Source organism: Leopardus geoffroyi, chromosome A2, assembly GCF_018350155.1.
Source record: "Leopardus geoffroyi isolate Oge1 chromosome A2, O.geoffroyi_Oge1_pat1.0, whole genome shotgun sequence".
Taxonomy (NCBI): domain Eukaryota; kingdom Metazoa; phylum Chordata; class Mammalia; order Carnivora; family Felidae; genus Leopardus; species Leopardus geoffroyi.
This window is the reverse complement of record NC_059331.1, coordinates 144,790,337-144,817,306: the sequence shown is the minus strand read 5'-3', so window position 1 is coordinate 144,817,306 and position 26,970 is coordinate 144,790,337. Positions and strand designations below refer to the sequence as shown.

At 39.7% G+C, this 26,970-nt stretch overlaps 1 protein-coding gene across 1 annotated transcript in view; it reads right to left on the bottom strand.

Moving 5' to 3' along the window:
• Positions 1–26,970, bottom strand: part of SND1 (staphylococcal nuclease and tudor domain containing 1) — a 427,290-nt gene that overhangs the window by 270,999 nt on the left and 129,321 nt on the right. The window contains exon 11 of the mRNA XM_045495517.1: positions 1,580–1,669. Coding sequence (XP_045351473.1) covers positions 1,580–1,669 — 90 coding nt within the window. The remainder of the gene's footprint in view (positions 1–1,579; positions 1,670–26,970) is intronic.

Sequence of the window (26,970 nt, the reverse complement as noted above, 5' to 3'; positions counted from 1 at the left end):
ATGAAACAGAATCAGGCAAGGGCACTATTAAAGAAACCAGGTGGATGTCAGAACACACGCCACGCAAACAGCTGCACAGGAATCAAATATGCGCCACCACTCCTTTCGAGGTGATTTTGGATGGATTTCAATAGAAATCCACACTTTTGAGGGAATTCCTTGTTTGCCTCTATGCTATTGTTTATGAGCCAGTAAATGAATGATAGGATATACACTTGGTGAAATAGAGATGTCGACATTAGATCAGATAACAGGAGATCTAGAAATTGAAAGAGGCTTAAAGCCATCATTCGCACTACACTTCATGAATGAATACAGCATTCTGTCAAGTTTTATACAATGACAAATGAGCCTATTCTCTGGAGGAATCTGAGGAGATTTAACGTTCGTTTTAGGAAATCCAGTTTAGTTTCTGTTTCAAAATTAGCAATTTCATCTCATGCCAACTTCAAAATCTCTTTGTTATAATTTATATTTCTAGTGACTATGGTATACAATAAAAATTGCTTATGTTTATGAAAGACTACTTTGGCATTGGTTCAAAAGCCAGAGCCTTATCAAACCTGTCACATCATTAAAAATCTGCATTTAGGTAAAGAATGCTAATGTGGCATTAATGTGTTAAGGCCAGATATACAGCAGAATGGCCTTATCTTTCTGAAGATATAGGAAAAATCAACCCAAAACAAGGTATTTTCCAGAACAACCCTCACTGAAGCAAAGTACAGAAAAGACAAATCACAGTCTCTCCTTGAACAGATTTCCATCAATTGCCATCAAAGGAACGACGCCATTCATTTCCTTTGTTCATCAAGGACACAGACACCTGCCCAGAATATTGACGGTGGGGAGGGCAGGGAAAATAAGGGAATGCTCAGAGGCTCACTCTCAGCCTCCCAGAATGGCAAGTTCTGCAGCTGGTCATAATTATGCTCTAAGAACACAAGGAAATGCACTCTTAGGGTCTCTAAGCTGTTGCACTAGACTAGAAAGTCAATGTGCTGCACCAAAGGCTTCACAGGAACTCCTGGGAAACCACACAAGGCTCCCCTCACACTTGCAGCAGAAGCTCCAGGAAATATGACAAAAGCCGAAGAAGTGGAGGAGGCATATGCACCACAGTTCACTTCAGGAAGCACGCTCCCAATCCAGGAGAGCCCCTCTTCTCAACAGCCAACCTATCCCTCAGAAGTAAGGGAGGCAGAAAAAAATAGGAAACTTTCCTTCAATAGCATATCCCGCAGCACCGACTTTTAATGGAGGTGGCTGAAGGGAACGAGAGAGCCAAGTAAATGAAGCTCAGGGCAATATGCAATTATTGAAACTGGAATTGAGCCTGGACCCTGGAAAGAGCATGCTGTGAGGGCTTTGGCAATCACACTGTGGTCAGGGCCCCAATTTTCAATTTCTCCCATGGGATACCACTTCCTGATACACAGACACGCCCCTCTTCGTATCGAAAGTAATTCCGCTTGACTTGGTGGACGAGCGTCATCTGCAGGTCTCTGGGATTCCATGACGAGGGCCCAGCTTACGATGATCCCCAACAATTTGCAAATATGTTTCTGTCATCCTTTACCTTTTTCCCAATAAGCTTCTTTCGAAGAAATTCCCGAGCTTCAAACATGTAGGGGATGTCATATAGGGGACGTAGTTTCTTGTTCTTATCCTAAAAGAAAAACAAAGTATCACATCAGGAATGAAAAACAAAAAACAAAAAACAGGCAAATGAACACAGCCAATAAAACCAGACACTGGAATACATCTGAAATATGCTACGTTGGAAATATACTGCCTCCTCATATCACAGATACTAAGTGCTAGATACACCGTAAATAATTAATAAATATTTGGATGAAGTATTTTATAGGGAATAAGATTATCTTTTTCACATGATAGACTCAAAAATAACTAATGGAGGGGCTCCTGGGTGACTCAGCAGGTTAAGCATCTGACTTCAGCTCAGGTCATGATCTTATGGTCCATGAGTTCTAGCCCCGCGTGGGGCTCTGTGTTGACACCTCAGAGCTTGGAGCCTGCTTTGGATTCTGTCTCTCCCTCTCCCTCCCTCCCTCTCTCTCTCTTTCTCTCTCTCTCTCTCTCTGCCCCTCAAAAATAAATAAACATTAAAAAAAATTTTTTTAATAAATAAATAATAACTAATGGAATGTTTATAGTTACCCAACCTGGAAACAACCTAAGTGGTCATCACCTGTATTAACTGTGGTACAGAAGAAGCTCAGTAAGTATTAGGGCCCTCCAAATATTCATAGATACACTATGAATCTAGTTCCATTATTCTGTAAGCCGTTATTAAGCACCTATCAACCAACAGACCCATACAAAGCTCTCTGTAAATACAGGTTATAATCCTAGATTCAAAATATTTGCAACCTAACAGAGTAACACAAGAAAAGATACGAAATGGCAACACAAAGCAGTTTTGAGTAAGTGCTAAACTGTGATATAGACTAGGGACTAAGTGCTATCAGAGTTCAGGGAAGTGGAAAGAAAGAAGTAATCAGGAAATGTTTCACTGACAAGGTGACAAGGTTTCACTGAATTAATGTGAGTTTACAGGGTAAGAAAAAACTAGGAAGAAAATTAGAGTTTAAAAAACAGAACAAGCTAAAGGAGGCAGGAATAAATAGTATTTCAACATAACACTCACATGCATGAATATCGACATACACAATTCTTTCATTATCTCACAGGCCCCAGACTTCTCCCCAAAAGGGTTACTATTCTAAGCATAGAACTTGGGGAATATGAGAGAAAGTTCTAGAGGAACTTGACAGAAGAGGGAATGGGTAGGAAACTGAAGAGATATGAGAAGCATTTTAAGAAATGAATTAACAGAATGGATAGAGCGGATAAAAAAAGAATCCAATATTCTAACTCATGGTGACACATACATGGAGTCTAGAAAAGTTTGCCTTTTGATGCGGAGAATGGAGGGGTGGAGGATGTTAAAAGAAACAGGGAGATGCTAGCTAGATCACTTGCTATGATTACTTTAATGTCTCTCCCCAGCTAACCCAGAAGTTCCAAAAGAACACAAATCCCATCCACTTCTGTTATTCTGTGACCCTAGAGCCAAGTACAGTACCTCCCTTCATACTCAAGTAATGGCTGGATGAACTAAATACAAAAGAAATATGAAAAATGACATATGTATATATGTGTATATATATATATATATAGAGAGAGAGAGAGAGAGAGATACACACACACACACACACACACACACACACACACACAACACACAACACACAAAACGCAACCAAGCTAGAAGAAGACTATGTACAGATTTCAGAATCTCCTGGACCATTAATGCTGGAGGGAAAATTCACAAATAAAGAAGAAAATCAAGGACGAACTCCTGACCCAGAAGTGTGCTGTTGCTTACCATCCTGTACAGTTAGCTCACCCGGCCTTACCTTTACCATCTATTACACCTCTGACAAAACAAGATCTCTTTATAATCCATTCCACACTCAAAGAAGCATTCAAATTATTTCTTCTCATAAATAGCCAACTCCTCCTAAATAAAAAATCTTTATCATTTTAATACCCCATATTTAAACTAATCCTAATGATAAGATTGAGGTCAAGGGAACTGAAATAGGTGTTTCCTCTTAGACCCTGATCAAGCTTTGGTGTCCAGAACACGTTATTTAAACATTTCAATTCATTGATATCGCCATGATAAACCTCTTATGAGAATACACATAATTTGAGTGTGAGCTTCACATTCGTCATCTAACTGCCTTCTAATTCTTCTGGTTCAAACAACAGTGACCAAAAGGCAGCAGCAGCATTATGGTACTCTTCTTGGAAGTTAAGGAGGCACATTCAGAAATGAACCCAAGTTTCTATTCCTTCTTGGATGTGTGAGCCTCCACATGCTCTTAAGAGGAACATCGATGGCCATACCCTGACCAAAGCCCTGGGGTGTCACGATCACTGCCTAATAAGTGAGGTATGGCTCTGAATATGAAAATCTTTCTAAAGAAACAGTAACACCGAACTGAACTTTTTCTTACAGGAAAAAGAAAAGGGGAAATGGAATACATGAGAGTTGCCCAGGTAGAGGGAGTTCTGGGTAATACAGGGCAGATATACAGGGTTACGGATATTTTATAAATATCCAGGAAGTCCAATCAAAATTTTGAGTCACGACGAAGGTGCCAAGTATAATATATAAGCCATAAAACAGAGCTTATGATGACACTCAATGATACAGAAAGAATGCCGGCTAGACAGAAGATTCTAGGTGCCAATAATGAACAGGATTTTTCATACAGACAAAATCAATGGTTATCAAAATAAGCCCTCGGGAATAAAGAAGTGCCAGCATATTCATATTTACCACACAATAGAGGACAACCTATTTACAGAGAGTAGCTCTATAATTACACAAGCCTAAGTGAACAGTATTTTAAAAAGTGAACTGAACAAAGTATGGACATTTACCTTGCATAGTCTCATGATCTGTCACAGAACCTGAATGTATGAACCTTACTCTACTTTTTCTGAAACACCAAAGAGATCACAAGGCAGTATCACTTGATTGGAACTCCAAAACAATGAACAAAAGCTAAGAGATACGGTTTTATCAAGAATTCAGATGAAGGTCACGAGATGAGGTACACCTAAATGAATGAAAATGGCTGTCTGGGGACGCCTGGGTGGCTCAGTCGGTTAAGCATCCAACTCTTTGATTTTGACTCAGGTCATGATCTCATGGTTCAGGAGATCAATCAGGGCTCTACGCTGACAGCGTGGGGCCTGCTTGAGTTTCTCTCTCTCTTTCTCTTTCTCTCTCTCTCTCCCCACTTTCCCTGCTCATGGTTCCACTCTCCCTCTCTTGCTCTCAAAATAAATACACAAACATTGAAAGAAAAGCAAGAAAAGGAAAGGAAAGGAAAGGAAAGGAAAGGAAAGGAAAGGAAAGGAAAGGAAAGAAAATGGCTGTCTGAATAAGAAAGACTCAACAGGACTGACCCAAGACAAAATGCTCTCAAAGAATGAAGGAAAAGTAAATACTATACCAACAAATATCCCAATCAAAAAACGGTCAACTTCAGAGTCTGATTACATGTCTCTCATGAAGCTGGGAAAGAACTAATAGCACAAGCAGAAAACAAGGTATCAGAAGTGAAAATAGAATGATCTTGTTACTCTAACCCTTCAGAGCTAGTAGCTATTGACATCTGCAAACATCTTACAAGAGAGATATTAGAAGTCCCTAGGAAACCACAAAATAAAAGCAATTCCTCCAAATTACCAGGTACATAAAAGCCTCTGAAATCTCTAGGAGGCAATTGAGGTATGGAATGTATTCTGAGAAAACAGGACTTTAGCAGAATCTTGCCTGATAAAAAGGACTGTCTAGTTTAGAATCTAATTTACACAGAAATATTTTTAAAAAAATTAAAATAGAAGAGAATTCTTGCTTTATCTGGTGGACAGATAATACACAAACCAGTATGTACTGTAATCACTGTTCATCCTGAGAAAGGACATGGTACATATAGACCCTGAAATGACTCCTACATTAGAGATAACTAATTATCTATACCTCTCACTGGTTTGGAAAGGGAGGCCCAACACCCAAATCTTAGCATCTAAAGACACACCTCGCATTTTTACAGGAGTTGTTTGGCTTACTGCCAAAACGTCGTTCAGTGCTAACTTAGAGGGAATGAAAGAGACCTCCGATCAAGGCCTTATATTCAACCCCCTAGTTTTGGGCCTCAACCTGAAACCAAATTTTATCTAGCTCATCCTGTAGCTCAAATATCTAGGGATGCTCCAGGATTTCTTAAACAAGACCTGAAAAAATACAAACCAGGGCACCTAGGTGGCTCAGTCAGTTGACTCTTGATTTAGGCTCAGGTCGTGATCTCCCAGTCGTGGCATCGAGCCCCATATCGGGATCCACACTGAGCTGGGTATAGAGTTTCCTTGGGATTCTCTCGCTCCCTCTCATACGCTCTCAAAAATAAGTGAATAAACTTTAAAATAAGGGGGTGGGGGGAGGAACCATGAGGCAAACAACAACAACAACAACAACAACAACTAATAAATGTGGTTCCATTAAAATTAAAGCAGTTCCTTAGTGAAAAGACTTCATGAACAAAGTGACAGGCCAAAGCACAAACACTTAGTAGCTGATAACTGAAACAGAAATAGAAAAAGCAGAGCAGGATGAGAGCGAGTTGGAGTGCAGAGCCACAGTTGTAATGTGATCAGGGTCTGTTAAAAACAAAGCCTCGAAGAAGGTATGGGGTTGAGCCATCTGGAGAAAGACGGGGAAAACAGCCAAAGCCAAGACCCTGAGTGGGTTCAAGGAACAGCGAAGACACCACTGCAGCTATGGCAGCATGCACAAGGGGAGAGCAATCAGAGTTGAAGACACACATCTGACTTAACATCTGTAAAGGTTACTCTGACCACTTTGTTGATAACAGACACTACAGCAAGAAAAGGGTAAAGCAAAAAGAGATCCATTAGGAGACTAGGACAGTAATCTGGGCAGCAAATGGTGGTAGATTACATCAAGGAGGGAGCAGCGAAGGAGGTAAGAAGGGATCAGAATCGGGAAATATTCTGACAGAAGGCATGAGAGGTGTGAAAGGGAGGAGCCAAGGATGACTACAAGGGTTTTTAGGTGAGCAAAAGGAAAAACAGGTGGGATCATCAGAGGAGATGATCAGGAGTTTAGTTCCTAACATGCTAGACTTCCAAGTCTACAGGCTGGATAAACAAGGGTGGAGTTGGGAGGAAAGCTCTGAACTGAAGGTACACATTTGGGAGTGACTGGCACATAGGTGGTGTTTAAAGCTATGAGTCTGAAAAGGACTTGAGGACTGAGCCTTGAGACATTATAACATTAAAAAGGGCTAAGAGAGGAATTTGTAAAAGGAGAGTGAGAAGGAGCACTCAGTGAGCTAGGTAGGAGGAAACTACCGGAGCATTAGGCCCTAGAAGCCAGAAAAAGAAAGTGAATTGAGAAGGAGGAAATGACCAATGGTGCCAAGTGCAGCAAACCAGGGCGGGGGCGGGGGGGGGGGGGGGGGGGGGGGGAGGGGAGGGCGACACTAAGATTTGCATGATGCATTAAGCTAAGTAGAGGTCATCCATCAGTAACTGGACAAGAAGAGTTCTGGGTGAGCAGCGGGGGTGGAAGGCTGACTGGAACCAGGAATGGGAAGTGAAGGACTGGAAAAAGCAAGCACATGCAATGCTTTTGAAAGCTGTGCCACAAAGGAGTCTGAAGGGATTATGTGGCAGCTGGCAGAGGAGGCAGGGCAAAGAGAAAGTACTTCCGTTTTCCATTTTCGATAAGAGAAAAGACAGGCAATGGTCCAGCAGAGAGCAAAAACCTGACAACGTAAACGAGAGAGGACAGAACTTCCAAAGCAATGTCCTTGAATAGGCAAGGTGGGAGCGGCTTTCTTTACACCGTAATTCAGCTCAGGTGTGTGCATGCAAATACTGTCAGGTCGGTAGATGTGGTGTAAGAATCACTGGATATTCTGATTACTCCAATTTGCTCTGTAAAGAAAGTAAGAATTGTAACAACTCAATAAGAAAAAAAGAGAAACAATCCAACAGAAGAACTGACGAAAAGTATAAACAGGCATTTCACGAAAAAACTCCAACTGGACACTAAATATATGAAAAAAGTAATTTTTAATTAATCATCAAGGAAATTAAGTAAATTATGATCCATTACATTGGCAAAAATTTTAAGGTGAGAACGTGGGGAAATGCAAATGCCCTGTTAACCACAGATGGGGAGTAAAAAATGGCTCAAATTCTATGGCATCTTGACATGGTGCTACTTGTCATCATTTGGTTAAAGTTGAAGATACGCACCTCTATAATTAGGAAATTCTACTTAGAGGTGGGCATATACCGTAGAAAAGTCTCATACATGCAAGCAAATATAACAAAACTCACAGTAACAATGTTTATGGTACGACCCCAGAGTCAAATACTACAGAGCTGTTATGCTAAATTAAAGCAACCCAACAAATGAGCAAATTTCAAAAAATATTGAGTAGGAAAAGCAAGTTGTAGAATGCTACAGTAAAATCCCACTTAAATACTGACTAAAACCACACGCAAGCAACATAGAGGCATATAAGCAACAAAAGTATAAAATGCAAAGAAATCAAAGACAGTGGTTACTGATGTGAGATGGGCAGTGGAAAAAAAAAGGAACAGAGGGAAAGAATGGGTTTGAGAATGAGTACATGGCACTTCCAACTATCTCTGTGAGGTTTTCTGTCTTTAAAAGAAAAAGAAAAAGAAAAAGAGAAAGAAAAAGGAAACAGAAAAAGAAAAAGGAAAACAGAAAAAGAAAGAAAAAGAAAAAAAAGAAAAAGAAAAAGAGAAAGAGAAAGAGAAAGAGAAAGAAAAAGAAAAAGAAAAAGAAAAAGAAAAAGAAAAAGAAAAAGAAAAAGAAAAAGAAAAAGAAAAAGAAAAAGAAAAAGAAAAAAAAGAGAGCCTGAAGCACATGTGGTATAATACCAAGGCCGAGAAAGGAATGCCTACTAGATTATTCAACAATGTTGGAATGTTTCTTAAGCAAAAAATGTTTAGGGATAGCAAACCCCAAACCTTGTTTGGTCAACATTTTCCCTTTGCTCAGGGAATACTTTACTGCACAGGAATAAAATATGAAACAAACAGCCATTCTTTTCCTCATAAAAAATGAATTAAATTCCATTTTGTCCCTCAAAAACAAAAAAAGTTCATAGATATATCCTTCCATGAGACAGAAGGGAAAAATTTAACTACAAATGTGCTCTCAAGTAACCAGGGTCAAAAAGAAGTTTGATTTTTGTTTTTAATAGGAGACCTGAACTATAATAATATTAATTAAAGTAGCCAAGCAGAACTGTACTCTATGAAGATTTTTAAAAAGTGACCGTTGAACTAAAATAAGAACAGACATGATCAGATTAAAATGGATAAAATTTCCAACAGTAAGTAATGGCCAGTCCCAGCTGCCCTGACACACATGCATTTTGATAAACAGAGGCTCCTATTTCCATTTGAATTATAGATTGGACATAGGAACATTACCACATGACCTGGGCATATTTACAATCAAGAACCTTTCAATTCCCTTGGCAGCCAGGAGACAGAATCCACATGGATATCCACTGTTTTATGGTCCTTAACACAGAGTAGCATATTTTTAGTAAACGTGGTCAGCTAACTTGAAAGCGACAGTCGGCACCTGGGGAAAGTTTCAAAACTTGGCCAAATGGAAGAGAGTTTGTACCATTCTACCTAAAGGACCATACAGAGAAAGTTTGTATATCCAAACATTTCTCCAGGAGTTGTTTCACAGAAAAAAAGGTGTTTAATTCCTAATTAGCTCCATTTCACCCTGCCAATCAAAGGTAAATAGGGTCTATTGAAGAGACATGGTCTGAGTTAAGTCCTAAATTCACAAGGCAATACATTTCATACATATCTCCATGAGGCAAAGAGGGGATGGTAAACAATAGAAATCAAATTAGAAAAAAAAAAAATGAAATTAGAAAATCAAATTAGAAAAAAAAGTGATTATAAAAATTCACAGGTATAAGATTAGAAGGGCTACACTTTCACCCCATGATTATGCCCCTGAAGTTCCACTGTTTTCATAGGACCCTCAATTTTTCTTAATTTTTCTGACAATTATATTTGACCTTGCTGATCTCATGTTTAAGGATCTAATAACATGTATAAAAACACTGGAATGTGGGGCACGTGGGTAGCTCAGTAGGTTAAGTGTCCTACTCTTCTTTTCGGCTCAGGTCATGCTCTCACAACTCATGGGTTCGAGCTCCACATCGGGCTCTGTGCTGACAATGCAGAGCCTGCTTGGGATTCTGTCTCCCTCTCTCTCTGCCCCTGCCCTGCTCTGTCTCTCCCTCTGACTCTCTCAAAAATAAATAAACATTAAAAAAAAAAACCCACCGGAATTTAAGGTATAATAATAAATACTATTGTTAATGATGGGGTTCAAGTAGAAGGAGTCTGAGAAAACAATAGAAATAGGAAGGTCATTTTGAACTTATCCCTATTCTTCTCACCTCCAACAGGTCATAAAACCTCATGGGGGAGATGCCGTCCTATATTCGGGGGAAGGAAAAGAGCATCCTTATTTCCAAAGAAAAGACGACATTGTGAAGAATCAAAACCAACAGGCCTTGACACTTCCCTCGTATTCTTTCACCCATCATATTTCTACCAGGCAATCCATTCTTCACTGACCCAGCATAAAAATACTCAGGTCTGTTTCTTAGCATCTTTATCTCCTTATGAAAGCTTCCATGTCACATAAGTCTTACATTAAATAAATCTGTATGTCTTTCTCCTTATGATCTATCTTTGTCAGTTTAATTTTCAGACCCACACAGGGACCCTAGAGGGGAAGGAAAACTTTCCTCCCCTACAATGACACCCTATGACACCTACAATAACAATCCTATCGAGCAGGCTGAATGCTGACAGCAGTGCTACCTGGATGGTGGCAAGGATCAGGATCCCAATTTTACAGCAAGGAACAGGAACATTCCCAGCTCATGTAACAGGTAACAGCAGAACCAGGACTGTGGACCCAGCTATCTCAGAGGCCCATGCTTACTGCTGGTGGGCAGGACACTGTACTCTTGGCTTGTTACTTCCAAAAAGCAATCACCACCTACCAGCGGTTGTCACATTTTGGTGTGCCTAAGTCTCCCCTGGGAGCTTGTAAACATGCAGACTGCCAGGCCCACACCAGATATTGTGATTCAGTAAGGCTGGTATGTGATTTCCTTAATTCTGTATTTTTAGAAAGTAGCAAGAAGGTCTGTGGACCACACTTTCGAGAAATGCTGCTGTATATATTTTGGAGCACCTAGCCCCACTTAAAACAATGGCAAGTAAAGGGAGGTTAAAGGTTTAAAAGTCAGAAGCAATACTGAAGTGTTCGATTAATGTCAAATGGTTAAACAAAATAAACAACTAAATAACTAGGGAATTCAGATGTATCTCTGTATATGTAGTTGGAGGTAACTCAATATACTTCTTGAACTTCTAAACAGATAAGGCAACTTGAAACATTCTAGTAATGGTGGCAAAACAAGATTTTCAAATATTCCTCAAGTCTGCTACAGGAAGACCAAATGTGGAATCTGAGAATCAAGAGAGAAAACCAACCTTCCCCTTGGCAGGGAACAGCAAAAGTCGGCATATCCTCTCTCCTGTCTGCCCCGTCCTCGGACACACAGTGGTCTAGACCTAGACTAGCCACGGTGACAGCAAAAGAGAGGAAGTGACAATTCCCCAAGACAGGCCCAGTTACGAATGTCTTCTGGCAACCTGCCAGGAAAACGGCTTCACAGTATCCAAAGAGGGAAAGCAGAGCATATTTAGGCAGCCTCATGTCCTTGAAGGGACTTACCCGTCATCTGCAGTGCACAGCATATGATTATGTTCCACAGGAACTTGCACATCCCCAAATTAAAGTACCATTTTCAAGACCATCATGAAAGGGGGAAAAATGTCTCTGGAGACTGTTCTTCTACTCAATTACATTAGCCAACTAGGAGCATTTTCAGAAGTACTTGCTATTTATTGCTCAGATGCAGTAAGGCCGAGAGAGGGAAAGGAGGGTGTATGGGGGGAGGCCAAATATCAGGTCCTTTTTTCCCCCAAGACCCTGTCAAGACTTTAAGAATAAATACGGTAAAGGCTCTAAGATGCTCCAAAACCATTATCCAAGCGGCAAACCATATGGGGTCCCTTCACTTAGCTACAAATACTTCTGCAGGCATAGGAGAGAGTGAAATAAAGGAACAGCACTACCCCTCACAGACCTCAACACCAGTGCTCACAAGGTGAGAACACCAGTGCTCACAAGGAAGAAGCTGTGTAACCCACAGCAGAGCTGGTCCCAGACCCGGGAAGAAAACTGAAAATAAAAAAGACTCTGGAGTCCTGCCCTGTCATCTTCTCCTCGCACAAGGACGGCTTCCAACAAGTAAGAGGGCAAAATCTTTTCCCCCACTCACCAACTGCTCTGAAAATAGAAGTCTGCTCCAAGGGGGAACTAGGTCTGTGCCACCTTTCCTAGAGGAATAGTGAGGATTCTGCTGATAAGACTTGGATAATGAGACAGAAAGGGCATCGGATCCTTGAAGAGAACAAAGCTCAAGTTCACTATTCCTGAAGTCAGAGACGAAAGGGCTGCCCTGGACCTTGAATTCAAACATTCCTCAAGCATTTGATGGCAAGAAATGATCAAGAGTAAGTGAGCAGCTTGCTGCTGATCAATAGAATAAAAAGCCGGGCTCTAAGCAATGATTCTGGCACCAGCAGCTCCTGGCTGCTCATCTGCCTCAGTTTCCTCCGAAGAATCAGCAATTTAAGAATTACCTGGCATTACGCAGGTGAAAAGAGGGAAAAGCAGGCAAAATTATTCCAAAACTCTGTAAAAATCATACAAGGGATAGATATATTAGTACAAATTGAAGCAACTCTAAGTTCACAATCAAGGAACATCTCAGGTAATATAAATTCCACGGGAAAACCGAATCTATACTTTCAGTGCTACAGAGAAGCAAAGCTACTTAGCTAAGTTAAGTTTTACAACATCTAACATGGATGTTAACAAGAGTTAAAATGTCAAGAGACAGAAGAGATAAGCCAAAGTTACAGCACTAATCACTTTCTGCCTTGTATTACCGTAATTTAATTACTCCATATAGGTCTTATCTTCCCTACCAGACCACATGAGGGAAGATCGCTATAAGAGAAAAAAGATCTTTATACTGCTCAGAAAGTGCCTAGCATAGTGCCATATTCCTAGAAACTTCAACATGCTGAGAGAATAAAATGGGGGAATAAAAGATTTATTTTTTTAAACTCAAACTACACTTCTTACAATATTTTTTATTTAAAAAAAATTTTTTAAATGTTTATTTATTATTGAGAGACAGAGACAGAGCATGAGTATGGGAGGGGCAGAGAGAGGAAGAGACACAGAATCCGAAGCAGGCTCCAGGCTCTGAGCTGTCAGCACAGAGCTCGACATGGGGCTTGAACTCACAAACCGCGAGATCATGACCTGAGCCAAGTCGAACACTTAACTGACTGAGCCGCTCAGGCGTCCCTACGGTTCTTGCAATTATAGGAATAAATGGAACTGGTTAATAAATATCAAAGTGAATTTACAAAGGGTAGGGGGGAGCAGGGCAATATCACTGTAGGTTCATACCGTTGTTAGCAGAATGAATGCCTCTCATAGAGCACTACTTGAATATGAGCTATTTCTAATGTCTCTACCTTCCGGCTAATATTACCAAGTAATATGCTATACTCCATAAATTCTATTACTGAATAATGATTAAAAATGTTCCAGGCCAGATATCTCACTGTACAAATATAAAATCTAGGCTCTCTGTGAGCAGTAATGCAAAAGTAATACTCTAATTCGCAGCATGTAATGTTAGAAAAAAACAAATATACAAAATCCAAAATCAGTCTGCCCTCTTTTGACTTGGCTAAGAATTTAAAGCATTCTTCTGTTCTCTCTGCATGTGTGACACAATGAATTCTATTACTTACAATCTTTGTGGGTAAAAGAATACACTTGATCATTAGCTAATGGTTACGAGAAATCAGAGCACACCTACAGTACCATTCAGAATTTAAGTAAAACTGAACTGATATTTTAAAAATATCAAGTGTGGCAGCTCAACACAAAAATAAATGATAGTAAACTTACAATATAAAAGCAGATTTCCTAATGTGGAATCGAAAGCACCAGTGTCCCGCCCCAAATTCATACATTTGAGATTAAACTTAAGCCTAGGCAAGGGCATGTGCTGGGTGGGCTTTGTGATGGTTGAGACAGAAGAAAAGAGAACGCCCAGGAAGACCGCAGGGCCCTTCCTGTGTTCTGGAGACTGATGTGCAACAATCCTAACAGGTGCAAAGTTATGCTGAATGACGCACTCTGTGTGCTGTTCAAATGAGCAAATGGAGCTGGGAGGAAATAAAAAATAATCAGTGACTCTCTAGCAGGGCCTCTTTCTACTGAGCTAGTAGTTCTGAAGATCGATTACAAACACGAATCAATGTTAACATGGGAAACCCCTTCAATGGAAGGAACACAAAACGTCTGCAAATAAGAAACCAGAGTTTAAAGGCAGAAGGGAAAATGGAGCAGGGAGAAAGAATCTTCAAGGACAAAAGCAGGCCTGGAGGTCTACGAGGTAATGGAAACCAGCAGGGACCGGTATATCACAACTGGCTCTTCCCTTCTGGAACTGCTTTCCTTTTCACTGGAAGCTCATAATTAACCAGTTGGCCCCAAATCATGTTTTCTAGTAATGGAGAAATCTTCTCCCACATTTCTTACCCTTCATCCCAGGCTAAAAATGGAGAGCCGATGCCCTCCGAAGAGACAACCCCGTTACTTAAAGTACAGGCTACATGCCAGATGAAACCCATCCAGCACGGTGATGTGCCACAAGCCCTCCCACAGTTCTAGAAGAGGAGGAAGAAAAAGGAGGAAAAGAGAATATATCTCTTACAATAGGAAACCAATTTTCTCTGTAACAGACCACACGATTAGGGAAGCCCAGTCAGAAGATAATTTTTTGTTAGAGAAAGGTTTCTTTGTGAATGCCTTTCCTTCTTCACCATATTAAAAAATAATTATTGAAGTTTCTTCCTGGAACAACACAGAGGGAAAATGATGCTGGATAGGACACCATTATTTAGCTAGTGCCAGTGGAACCTTCAATTGAGCCAGATTTCCAGTCAAATTTGTGCAATAAATTGCGGTGCATTTCAAAACCCCAGACTGAATTATGTAAGTGAGCAGCTTAAGGTCTCCCTTTAGACACTGAGTTTCTGACTTGCCAGTTGCATCACTCCAAGGTCTAAATCAGGCTGTCAGGTCTAGTGCCACATATTTTATCCACCAAATTCAAAGTACTCTCAGTCTGGGTTTCATTCACTAAAATGAGGCCGGTGACTTTTCAGGACAGATATCATTCTAACCCTACAGAACGAAGATGACTCTCTTTTACTCTCTGGTCTACCTGTCATCAATCAGAAAACTACAACATTTATCACCCACTACCACCATGGAGAAATATGGACAAATCAAGTTCCCAGCCCTACGAACAGCACAGACATGCATGTCCAGCCCCAAACTGGCAAGGCAATTTCTTTATGTAGACATTATACCTTGCCCTACCGCAGGAGGAGACCTTGACAAAATGGAATCCAGACCTCTAGAGGCTGCTGCTAGGAAAGAGACTGTATTTTCACCCAATCTGGAATTAACACAGTCAGGAAGGGGTTGAGGTTATTCTGTACCAGCCATTTGCACCTGATGAACAAACAGGCAAGTGACCAGATCCCCAGAAGAGTCAGGTAAAAGAGGGTGTGGGTGGGGAGCCTCCCACTCTGTCTGCAACAGTAGTTGTCATCCATGGCCATTTGTGTCGTGGATCCGAGGCTGGTATCTTGGTCACTGAGAATGCAGTTTAAGCTCCTGTATTATGTAATGTCACTCTAAATTGATAAATGAAACTTTAACTGTGCCTGTTTAACAACATTTTTATGTCAATCACATCACCATCCCATTGTGACCACCACATGCGGTTCCTAGTGCTGACCTTCTGACTTCACTCCCCAACACAAGGGGCTGGCTCCACTCCAGAATTTCTACAACACTTTGTTAAAAAGAAAAATAAACATCCCAAAGATGTGAGTGCCTACTGTGTGCTTGGTACTTTAAAACTCGTTTCCAATCCCCACAGCAACCAATTAAACTGGAATTACTAGCTTTGCTCAACTGAGAGGTTAGACACCCAGAGGAAAAACATGCCCAAGACAACACACGTCAGAGCAGAAGATCCCAAAAAAGAGCTGTCTGGCCCCAGAGCCCATACTACTTCCTCTCTTTCATCTGCCTCGATACCAGTGAGGTGGCAAGACTGACAGATTACCCACAGGCTTTTCGCTCCCATCTGGTTCCACACTCAATCCCCCACAGACCTGAAAAGGTCAATTAATTTCAACATGTACTGCATGCCCACCCAAAGCCACCAGCTCCTGGGAAGCTCATCGAGATTAAGGAAGTTGGATGCACTATTTGTGCCAGTTACGAACCTACTGTCACTCAGTTTTAAATCTAACCTTTTTTAAATTCCACTTTGTGATGCTGAGATGGGAAAACTGCCAAAGCACGTTTCTGCTTTGCCAGCTGGTTCCCTGTTAGGCTCTGCCAGTAGGGGATGTTAGCAGGAGAATGGACAGGAAGAAGGGACAAACTCTTTCCTATTCCTGTCGGCTACTCCAGAGCCACACTTCCTCCTCTCAGCAATGGTGGTCTGTTCCAGTGGCGGTAACTGATTCCAGCTTACAGTTTTCCCAATGCTCCCAGAAGAAGTCTCAGCACACCTCCTCACATTCTCCAGAACCGATCAACTGGCAGCCCCTCCTGGCAGAGCTGGGTCCCAGCTCCGTGGTGTTTCTCCTTCAAGTTTAGAGACACAAACCTCAGCTCAACAGAGGTCTGTGTCCCCCTTCCAATGGGTCCATCTTTCAAATTTCTAAGTTTTCATATTCTGGTCTCTTATTTGTCCTCCCAGCCCTACAGGTGGTAGGTGCATCTTATAATGAACACCAACTACTATGTGAGCCTTAGTGCTCTCTTTCTGCCATTTTAGTATTCTCATACCTGATTAATAATTTCTTATATCAGGTTTATCTGCTAAAATAACTGGTATGGTTTCCATCCCCTAAGACAATGGCCAAAAGCCTCTTCACTATATAACTGGACAAAGAAACGTGCAAACACCAGATAGTTCCAGTCTCTTTAACCAACACTTTCCCCAGAGAATACTGTCTCTGACCTGTTCTAGACTACTGGCACCCGGCAGTGCCCACATATCAGGACCATCTACAATGTAAAAAAACAAGAAAAATGGAAGGGGTGCACAAGAAAGGCTTCCATTGTTAAAACAGATGATAGAGAGAAATGCTTGAAAGATTTAGCTGGTAACACAAACAGTACACTAAAGAGATTTCTCAGCCAGTACATGCCTAATCCATGAAGTTAACATAAAATTTAAGCAATGAGAACAATGTACCCTAAACCTTTTTCTACCTGATATGTTGTTAAATGCTCTTCTGTATAGTGAATCCTCCTTTGATCTTAAAAAGCTCAACTACGGCAAGGCTACATTCATGGTTTCATGCGTTGGGATCATGGTAAGTAAAGATGGAAAAGTAAAAACCTTCAGTGTATCAAGGTGGTTGCTACAGCACAAAGAGGAATGGAATAAAGTGAGGGCTAGTAGGCATGGCCAGACTCACAGGCATAGAACACCAACAACATGTCATATTTCTATAGCAAGATGGAAGAATGAGAAAAATAACACCAGATTTGATATTATAGATTTTATCATAGAAGGTTACTGAATGGATTCTAGAAACTTCTCTCATGTCATCAGCCAAAAAAAAAAAAGTGGAGCTCACTGGTTACCAGGGACCTGAGGGGAAAGGGGGAAAATTATTTAATGAGCATAGAGCTTCAATTCTACAAAATTAATTTCTAGAGATCTGTCCCCCAACAATGTGAATATACTTAACGCTTCTGACTTGTACCCTTAAAAAATATAGAAGATGGTAAATTTTAAGTCAGGGGTTTTTTACCACAAGAAAAAACTAGAGCTCATTCAAGGCAACAGACTGATTTCTATAATCTGGGAGAAACATCAGCATGCTATCAAATTCCAAGTTAACATGGGAGTTTACATATGAATCCAGATCTCTGGTTAGGGGGACAAAAAAAAAAAAAAAAAAAAAAAAAGAGAGAGAGAGAGAGAGAGAGAGAGAGAGAGAGAGAGAGATTACTGGGTCACTATTTATGGGTATAATCAAACATGTTAGCCCAGTTCTCATCCCGACAACTATATCCCAAACTGTTTCCTTCCTGAACAAGAACCACAATGGAATCTTCTCTTCCTCTTCTTATATATTATATCCTCTGCCTGGACGGGACTGCTATCTCAGCACTAAAGAATCTGCTTACAGGGGCATCTGGGTGGCTCAGTTGGTTAAGCATCTGACTTCAGCTCAGGTCACAATCTCACAGTTCCTGAGTTCGAGCCCCACATCAGGCTCTGTGCTGACAGCCCAGAGCCTGGAACTTGCTTCAGATTCTGTCTCCCTCTCTCTCTACCCCTTCCCTGCTCACACTCTGTCTCTCAACAATAAATGAATATTTTAAAAAATTAAAATTAAAAAAATAAAGAATCTTACTAAAATGACAAAAATTCTGAAAGGCCATGTTCAAACGCCATCCACCCCTATCAGGAAACCTTTTCTGAGCTCTCTAACCAAATATTCTTTTTTTTTCATGGCACATCTCTCCCAAGTCAGTACATAGACTTCTTATATCTCATAGGTTATAACTCCAGGTTAAAACCGCATCATACTCACCTTTTTAAACCAACTGTATTTAATCCTCAAAAACAATTAATTCAACAGAGTAAGGGAATGAGGCTCAGTGTAATTTACACCCTAGGTCCCACCAGTAGAAAATGCCAGGGGCAAAAGCTGAACTCTGATTCCACAAAGCATAGCTACTGGATCCTATTACAAGGCATAAGGACCCCGTATGCTCCTCCTTCTGTAGGGAAGGAGAAAAAGCCATTTTCCTTCTTCCAACCACTAAGCATTTTGTCCTGTTAGAGTTCGTGTACAAAAAGAAGAGGGAAATCACAATTAGCCTGAGCATTCCCTACAAAGCACTCCCCCCGCCCCCCAACCTAGAGAGATATATGCAAGGTGACCTCCTCACCCAGAACTCCAGCTCGGCCTCACCACTCGGTGACAAGAATGCTGGGTGGCTCCTAACAAATGTTGCTGAATATGAGAAAACTACCCAGGGTCACCGCTAATGAGAAGCCAGAACATCTTGCCACTTAGCTACAGAATGTTCACCTAATAAATCTTTGAGATTTGAACACAACCCAAGACTAGAAGGTTACAGGAAAACAAAACAAAACAAAAAATTCAGAAACACCAACTTAAAGATCCATTTCACCTCCCTCCATACTTTCAAACTACAAGGAATAACCCATTGAGTTTATCAGTCCTAATCAGAAATAAAAGGCTGTAAGTAAAAACAAAAAACCATCTAATATTTCCTTCTCAACAGTTTAATTGTAATATATGATCCCTTATACTCCTGAGGAAATTCCACTTTTTACCTTGATTTAGCTTTATTGATCTAATTTTAATCAAGGACAAGCGTAGAGCAAAGGATGAAGGGTGAGCAACCCGAACGAAGTGGAGGAGCAAGAGAAAAATACTCTAACTCAGCAAATGGATCAGCTTGATAACAGGCCCAAAAGAACTATCATGGCCACATTAACAAGGCATTGGGGAAAATCAATCTGCATACTTTTTTTTTAAATTACAGTACACTATATTTCCTTAAGGACAGAAACTGTCCTTTGTAGGATGGAGTGCTGCCCAGGACAAATGTACCATAAATGTTTAGGTTATAATTACGTATGGAAAAAATACCATCATGTAGGATATTCTCAACCATAGTGAGAACTGGAAACACCCTTCTTTTAGCTGTAAAAAATTTCGTTTGTCTCACACTAATTATGAATGCAGATTTAATCAGACAGATGAAGGCTCAAGTTTATGCACGTATAATTTATGAATTTTTAAAAAAGGTTTGCCAATCGATTTGAGTGTAACTAAGGGTTGTGTTTAAGCTTCTTACTTAATATACTGGCAATTCATAAAACTATAAATCCACCATTAACAGAGAACCACCACAAGCTGTTTCCTGGCAGCAACACAGCTCATAGAGCCCAGCAGAGAGCTGGAAAGAGAAACAGAGGGACGGACTGCTGGAGAAGGGAGGGGTGGCCTGAGCCAGGGAGAAATCATTCTGCAATAAACTACATTTTTAAAAATCGTTATCACGTGCCAGTCTCTGGAGAAAATGGTCCCAGTTCTTGAGAAAAAAATCAAAGAAAACTTGGTATGCAAAGCGTAACATTACAGGATTGGGGAACAGGTGGTATGAAAAGAGATGGAAGTACCTAAAATCTTAAAAAGGTCAGACAGCTAGAATAACCTCTCCTCAAAAATCCTAACTCTTGAAGAATGAGCAGTTTCTAGAAGTTCTGCAAACATATGGCCCATTTGGGGAATAAGAAGTGGGCAGATGAAACTCTAAGGGAAATTAAAAAGGAAAAGAGGTAGGACAATCAGGGCATCAATAACCCAATGGAAAGTTTTAAGAAGATAGGACAATACATGCGTCAAGATAAAAACTAGACACGGCGATGACTTCAGCTGGAGTACTTTTGGTCAGATTTTAGGGGCTTGAATAAATGTAGATGGTTACTGTACGCTTAATCTTTCAAGAAACAGTGGGAGCTAAGCAGTATTGATGTCAAAGAGAGAATGCTGAACTTTGTTCTAAAAATAAATAAATGAAAATCTTTATTAAAGGATTTAATGAAAGTAGAAGAATGAACAGAAGGATGACATAATTTTTTTATCATATTAATATAGAAAGACTTGATTGAATATGAAGGATTCATAAATATTCTACTTCCTGACCTGCTAATTACAAACTGTATGATCTAAGCACTATGTATTTATCTCCAAGAGGGACTTACACTTACTCATCGCTGTAGCCCCCAGCACCTAGTACTGGGTCTAACATATGGTGCATGCTCAATTAATGTTTGTTGAATAAAATTACTTAATCTCTCTGGGCTTCAATTTCCTCCTCTGGGGCGGGGAAGTGGCTGGATCTAAATGATGTTCCTTCTAGCTATAAATGCCCATCAGTGTGTTAACTGTTAGATAAAATGGGTCAATTCCCTATGACTCCTTGAAAATATGCCATGATGTAACACTCCCATTTAAGCAAGGGCAAAACCCACACCCATTCACCTAATAATGACACTATATGGTACTCCTGAGATGGTCCTCTGAGGTGAAAATATCTTCATTAAATCAGGTCATGGAAGGAAACAGAAGACAGATTTGTTCAGAAAATGTTTTGAGGAGTGTAACTCCTTTGCCTTCCCCTCCTTCAGTCTGCAGAGATATGGGCACTACTTGGAAACTTAAAAAATGTAAAGGGAACCTTTAAAAAGCTAATTTTTAAAAATCCAAAGATAATAAATCTGCAACTGTGTAAATGTCTTCTGTCTTCCAGGCCTAGGCTGTTTAAGTTTTAATCCAAATTGGGAGCTAGGGAGGCAGGACAGGAAGAACAGAGAGAAAAGAAACAAATTTCAAAAGCAGAGATGCCTTCTTATCTGCAAGCAGATAAGAAACACTTGTAAGAAATTAAAATATCAACACTAATCAATAGTTTCTCAAAGAACTCAAATGAATAACCAATATCCCCCCTGTCAACAAAGCCATACACCCTTAAAAATCCAAAGTCAACTCTGTCCAATACTAGAAATACCAGAGAGAACCAGGCACTGATGAGGCAGTGACAGGAAACTGTGCCCCACCCCTCACCACAATCATTATCACCTACAACCTTAGTACCTCCACTGTCCCCTCAAATCTGTCCAACCTTTTCTAGAACTTCTATTCAAACTGCAAAATCAGAATTTAAATATAAAATAATAGGACCCCATCTACATGGATTTTGAACAGATGAGACACAATTTAGTGGGGCTTAATCCACAGGAAATATTTAAATTGTAGGTATTAGTGGGTTACCTGGGTGGTTTAACCTGTTAAGCATCCCACTTCGGCTCAAGTCACCATCTCACGGTTCCTCAGTTCCAACCCCACATCGGGCTCTCTGCTGTCAGCGCAGAGCCTGCTTTGGATTTTCTGTACCCCTTCTCTCTGTCCCTCCCCCACTGACGCTCTCTCAAAATAAAATAAAACATTAAAAAAATAATAATAAGATAAATTTAGGTTTTAGCAATAAAGTTTTTGCCTGGGATTATTTTCAAAGAACATAGACTGAATCTCCAAATAGTGATGTGTTCAAACTTAGTAAATCACATCACTTTGTCCTATTTTCTTTATCGATCCACAAACATTTAGTTGATAATCCAAACTGAAATCAAGTAGCACAGATTGAAATTTACAGGAGGAAAAAAAAAAAATAATATGTATATATATATATATATATATATATATATATAGCCCAACAGGGGGAAAAAATGCTACAGTGATTATTTGTATTATAAAAAGATTCTTCTCTCTACACAGAAACTTTAAAAATCATTTTACAAAGGTATTTTCCCATTGCTTCTAAAGCATAAATTGATTTACCAATAGTCATTTTTATTTGCAGTATTCCAGGAACATTACAGTGGGGAGCTACATACTTTCTCTCTTCCTACTTCTAATGCCTTTAAACTATATCCTCATACATTTAACAAATTATCATTACTTAATTTAGCACCAGTAAAAAAATTGTTCAAGAGGAGAGAGGATATAAGGGATTAAGAAAACAATGATGGCTTTGCTTCTTTTTCATCCCATTTCCTCAACAGGTTTATATAGTCTTCAATGCTACCAGATATTTTCCCTCCCCATTCCACACTGAGGTTATAATTTAAGAATTATGAGTGGCAAGGGCAGAGGAGTAAGTAGAAAGTGTTCCGATGAGCAGATGGATACATGGCAATGATGGGAAGCTTACACTGTGTATCACAGGCACCACCACAAGGATACAGTGGAGATCCTCTAAGCAAATATGGGCCTATCATAAAGGGGCTTCTTATTCAGACAACCCATATGGGTTATGTATAGGAATTCACATCCATTAAATCACTCCAAAATTCCCTGCAGTTTAACTCATGTGCTCACAGTTTTCTAAGAAAAAATAAACAGCTAAGAAACCTACAGCATTGGATGAAAGTGAAGCCAAAAACAGATCAAAGGAAAAACGAAAAGGAAAGAGATCCACAGTCTTTGTATTGAGAAGGGGCTGTTATCCACAAAACTAAACTTCATGGTTTACCTCCTGTGCAAAGTCCCAGTACCACAAACCAGCAGGATATATGGTTAACAAAGGGTAGAAAGAGAAATCATTCCAAATGAGATTTTAAGTGAGTCATGCTCAGTAACTCAGAAGATTTCATTTACTTATCTAATTGAAAAATGTATATTATCCAAGGAGTCATTAAGATGGCGTTGCATATGCCTAAAATACAGTAATCAATTTAAAACGAAATTCAAGATAAAATGTATAGGTATGAAACAAAATATCCTTTACAGCTGTAGATTTACCAAATAACTTCAAAATTTTAAGGTGAAACGCGATAAAACCTTTGGTCTTCAAGTATAACCAAGGAAGGCAAATATTAGAGAAACAAACAAACAAACCTGATGTCAACAAATCACAAAAAAAAACTGGTATGCCCCAGGCTTCAGGAAGCGTCCTGAAAATGTCCCTCACATTTTTTAAACATTTGTTCTAATGCAAGTAGATGTGAAGGTAGAAACCAGAATTGTTTTATTTTATTTTCTATATGCTTAGAAAGCAGAAAGGCAAAGGAAGATCCCGAAACTAAACAAACATGCTGCATAGCTTGGGCTATTAAGGCAGCCAGAGCTTCGGCAATCTCAGGACAACTTAAATTCAATGATCTGTGCCAAGAGTCAGATAATAGAAAAATTTAAGTATCCAAATACATATTGTCCTTAAACACTATCCTGTCAGCCACCATTAAATACCATTTCGCTAGCCTGTAAAATTGATATTTCATATCTAGGGAGTGTACAACGGATAGCTCTGGGAAAGCATTCAAGGCTTTGGACACACATTTGAGGTTTTGTAAATAAACATTAAAAATCAATTCAACAGCAAGAATGTTAACAAAATTTCACGACTATCGAACATCTAGCAATTTTAGTCACCCAGAAAGATACAGAATTGTTAAATTACTTTTAGGCCAAAAGGCTTATTAGATGGCTGAGTTCCCCAGGGTCGCCATGGAGGATATTTCTTAAAGGAATGTCATCTCACTACTAATAAACTTGTATAAAGAATTTTCTTTCTTTCCTCTTTGAATAGCTTGCACCAGAATTCACAAGATGAATCAATATCACTCTGTCTCGGTATAATCGGGAATCCACTCCAAGTAGTCATTAAACAATCCAGGAGGAGGGCTTCATGTCTCCCCCCTTTTTCCATGTGCTATTCATCTTCCAATTAATTTCTACTTTGACTAACCCATCCCTCCCTTCCACTGGTCAATTAAAATGCCTTCCTTTAGGTCGGCCTTCTTTTCATAATTACTAGCTTTCTTTTTTTCTTTTTGCTCTCACACTGCTCATGGCTTTCTCTAAAAACTATCCTCTCCCAATACTCTCCATTTCAATAAAAAGAACCTTTAAAAAAAAAAAAATTCCCTGCTTCATTCACATCCTCATATATCTGGCCTTTTTGCCAATTTTACTACATATACAAGAGGTTCGAAAACACAAGTCTGTGAACTAGGACCAGCCTGTGGTAAAGATTTCCCCAGTTTTCACAAAATCAAGGGTGGGGCGTGGGGGGATGTCTGGGCTCGAACAAATGTACTGTAAACTACTCCAGATTGAAGGCCTATCTACTATTCTTAAATTATATGTTGGGTTTTTTTGTTTGTTTGTTTGTTTGTCTGTTTTTTAACAGATTTTATTTTTAAGTAATCTCTATACCCAAGATTAAGAACTGCAAGCTCTACCAACTGGGCCAGCCAGGTGCCCTTGTTTGTTTAACTTCTGAGGAATGAGTTGTTTGTGCTAAGAAGCAATGATGTCAGAAGGAGGAGGGGCACTTTTTTTGTCCAGTTCTCCAGAGGGAGGGATAAGAGAAGCAATAGGAAGGATAAAGAGTTGAAAAAGGAAGTGATGCCGGACAAGGAGCCAAGGACAGATCACAGAGGGCCTAATGTTGTTTGCCAGATAGGTGTTAACCTGTGGAGTATAGAAACAAAGAAAACTTTTTGGGAAGAAGAATGATGGGATTTGAATTTCACAAAGACCAAATGAGCAACAGTGTGGAACAACAGACTGGAGAGTGACATTTGAAACAGGGAGCCCAAACACTTGTGCAACACGTGAAACAAAGGATGAAGGCTTCACCAGTGGGGGGAGGAAGAATTCTGAGATGATAATCTGAAGTTTAAATCAGTTAATATATATCAAGAGCCTGGGTCACCACAATATAACTCACATGTTGAAATTCAACCTAAGTCAGTTCTTTCTGTTTGCTTTGCTTTCTTTATACCTAGAAATACCCATCTAGATATGGTTGCATTAAGCCATAAACATCTACTAAGAATCCAAAGATTTCGATTTAACATGTTTCTTACCAGTATACAAAAATATCAAAGTAAAATAATGAGTATGTTCCCATTTTAACGAATAACTAGTTACCCAAATTCAAATTCCAATATTTTAAAACATGAGTAAAGTTACAACGAAATCTGTGAAAATTTAAGAAGTCTTCAATACTGCACAAAGATCCAGGTACAGTAGGTGCTCAATAAACACTTGATGATTGAAGAGAAGTTTCTTTCGTGAAATGTCACATGAAGTTAAAGAATAACAAAAGGATATACAATATAAAATTGAAAAGGATATGCAATATAAAAGAATAATAAAAAGAATAACTAAAGTCCAAGTGCAGCCACTACAAGAGTCCTGAGGAACATGCAAGTATGCTTGGCTTATCCCTTTAGTTTTGGCAACCTTAATATCAAGGTGTTAAGAGCACTCAACATCTTTCACAGTAAAGTGCAAGCATATAAAAGCTAAAACTAGAAGGAATTCTATCTATCTCCCTGTGACACCAAATGACTGTGCTATAGCACAAAGCTGCTGTTAGTCTGTTGCCACCAATACTCATCAGAGGAAAATGGGAATCACAGCATACTGTTAATCACTGTCTGCTGACCAGTATCTTGTCAATCACTGGGAATAGGAAGCCTGTTTCTTTGGGCAAAAATTGCTCATATCTAATAAGGCTTCAAAAGTCTAGAGTGGCTGAAATAGCAGAAAGATATTAAAGGTTAGGTTGCAGCTGTCAGACTTCACTTCTGTAATAGCAGGCACATCTGGTTCAACGTCTGCTGGGAAGAGTCACCATAGCAGTCCACACTCAAGTGAAAACGAGCACCACACTGGAAAGTGACTCACGTATGCCTCAGAAGGTGAAGTGATAACTACCCTTTAGAGAAAATATAGCCAGAATGAATTTCCCTCCCCAGTATTCTATAAGCAGATGCTTACCAGAAGTCCCCACTCTCCTGAAATATCATATCTCTGTTGAATTAAAGAGAAGATGACTGGCCAAAAACATTACTATGCCACCCCAATAGATCGCTCTCACATTTAGCAAAATAGGAAAATCTAAAGTCAAGAAGAAGAAGATAATGCCTCTGCTGGGCAGTTGTAGTCCTTGGCATTTCTATAGCAAATAAACGCAGAGCAGCTGTAAAAACTCATTCCAGGCCAATGAAATGGTCACTGACACTCCTCAGAGGTGGGACAGATACTTCTCCCTCCAGCTACACATGATGGTCAGAAGCTCCAGTGTGTACAAGCCACAACCACAAAAAGAAGTCTACAGACCTGTAGTTACAGAGGAGCAGTGGTCCAAGTGGGCTTTTAGTTACCTTTTCTTATTTTCATACAACTTTAAAGACCTAACAGTCTGATTGAATTATGACTCTCTTGCCAAATTAAAAATCATTATTTTGTACAGTAGCCAATTAAGTTCTATTTTCAGCAAACTAATAACCCAAAGGATTGTAACCTATGACAAATGAGGTTTAAATAGAAAAATAAGCTCCCCAAGCTGTTTAAAGGTGTCTTAATCTCAAAGGAACTACACATCTCATCTGAATTCCAGGTTATCTTATCAAAGTCCCTGGCAAA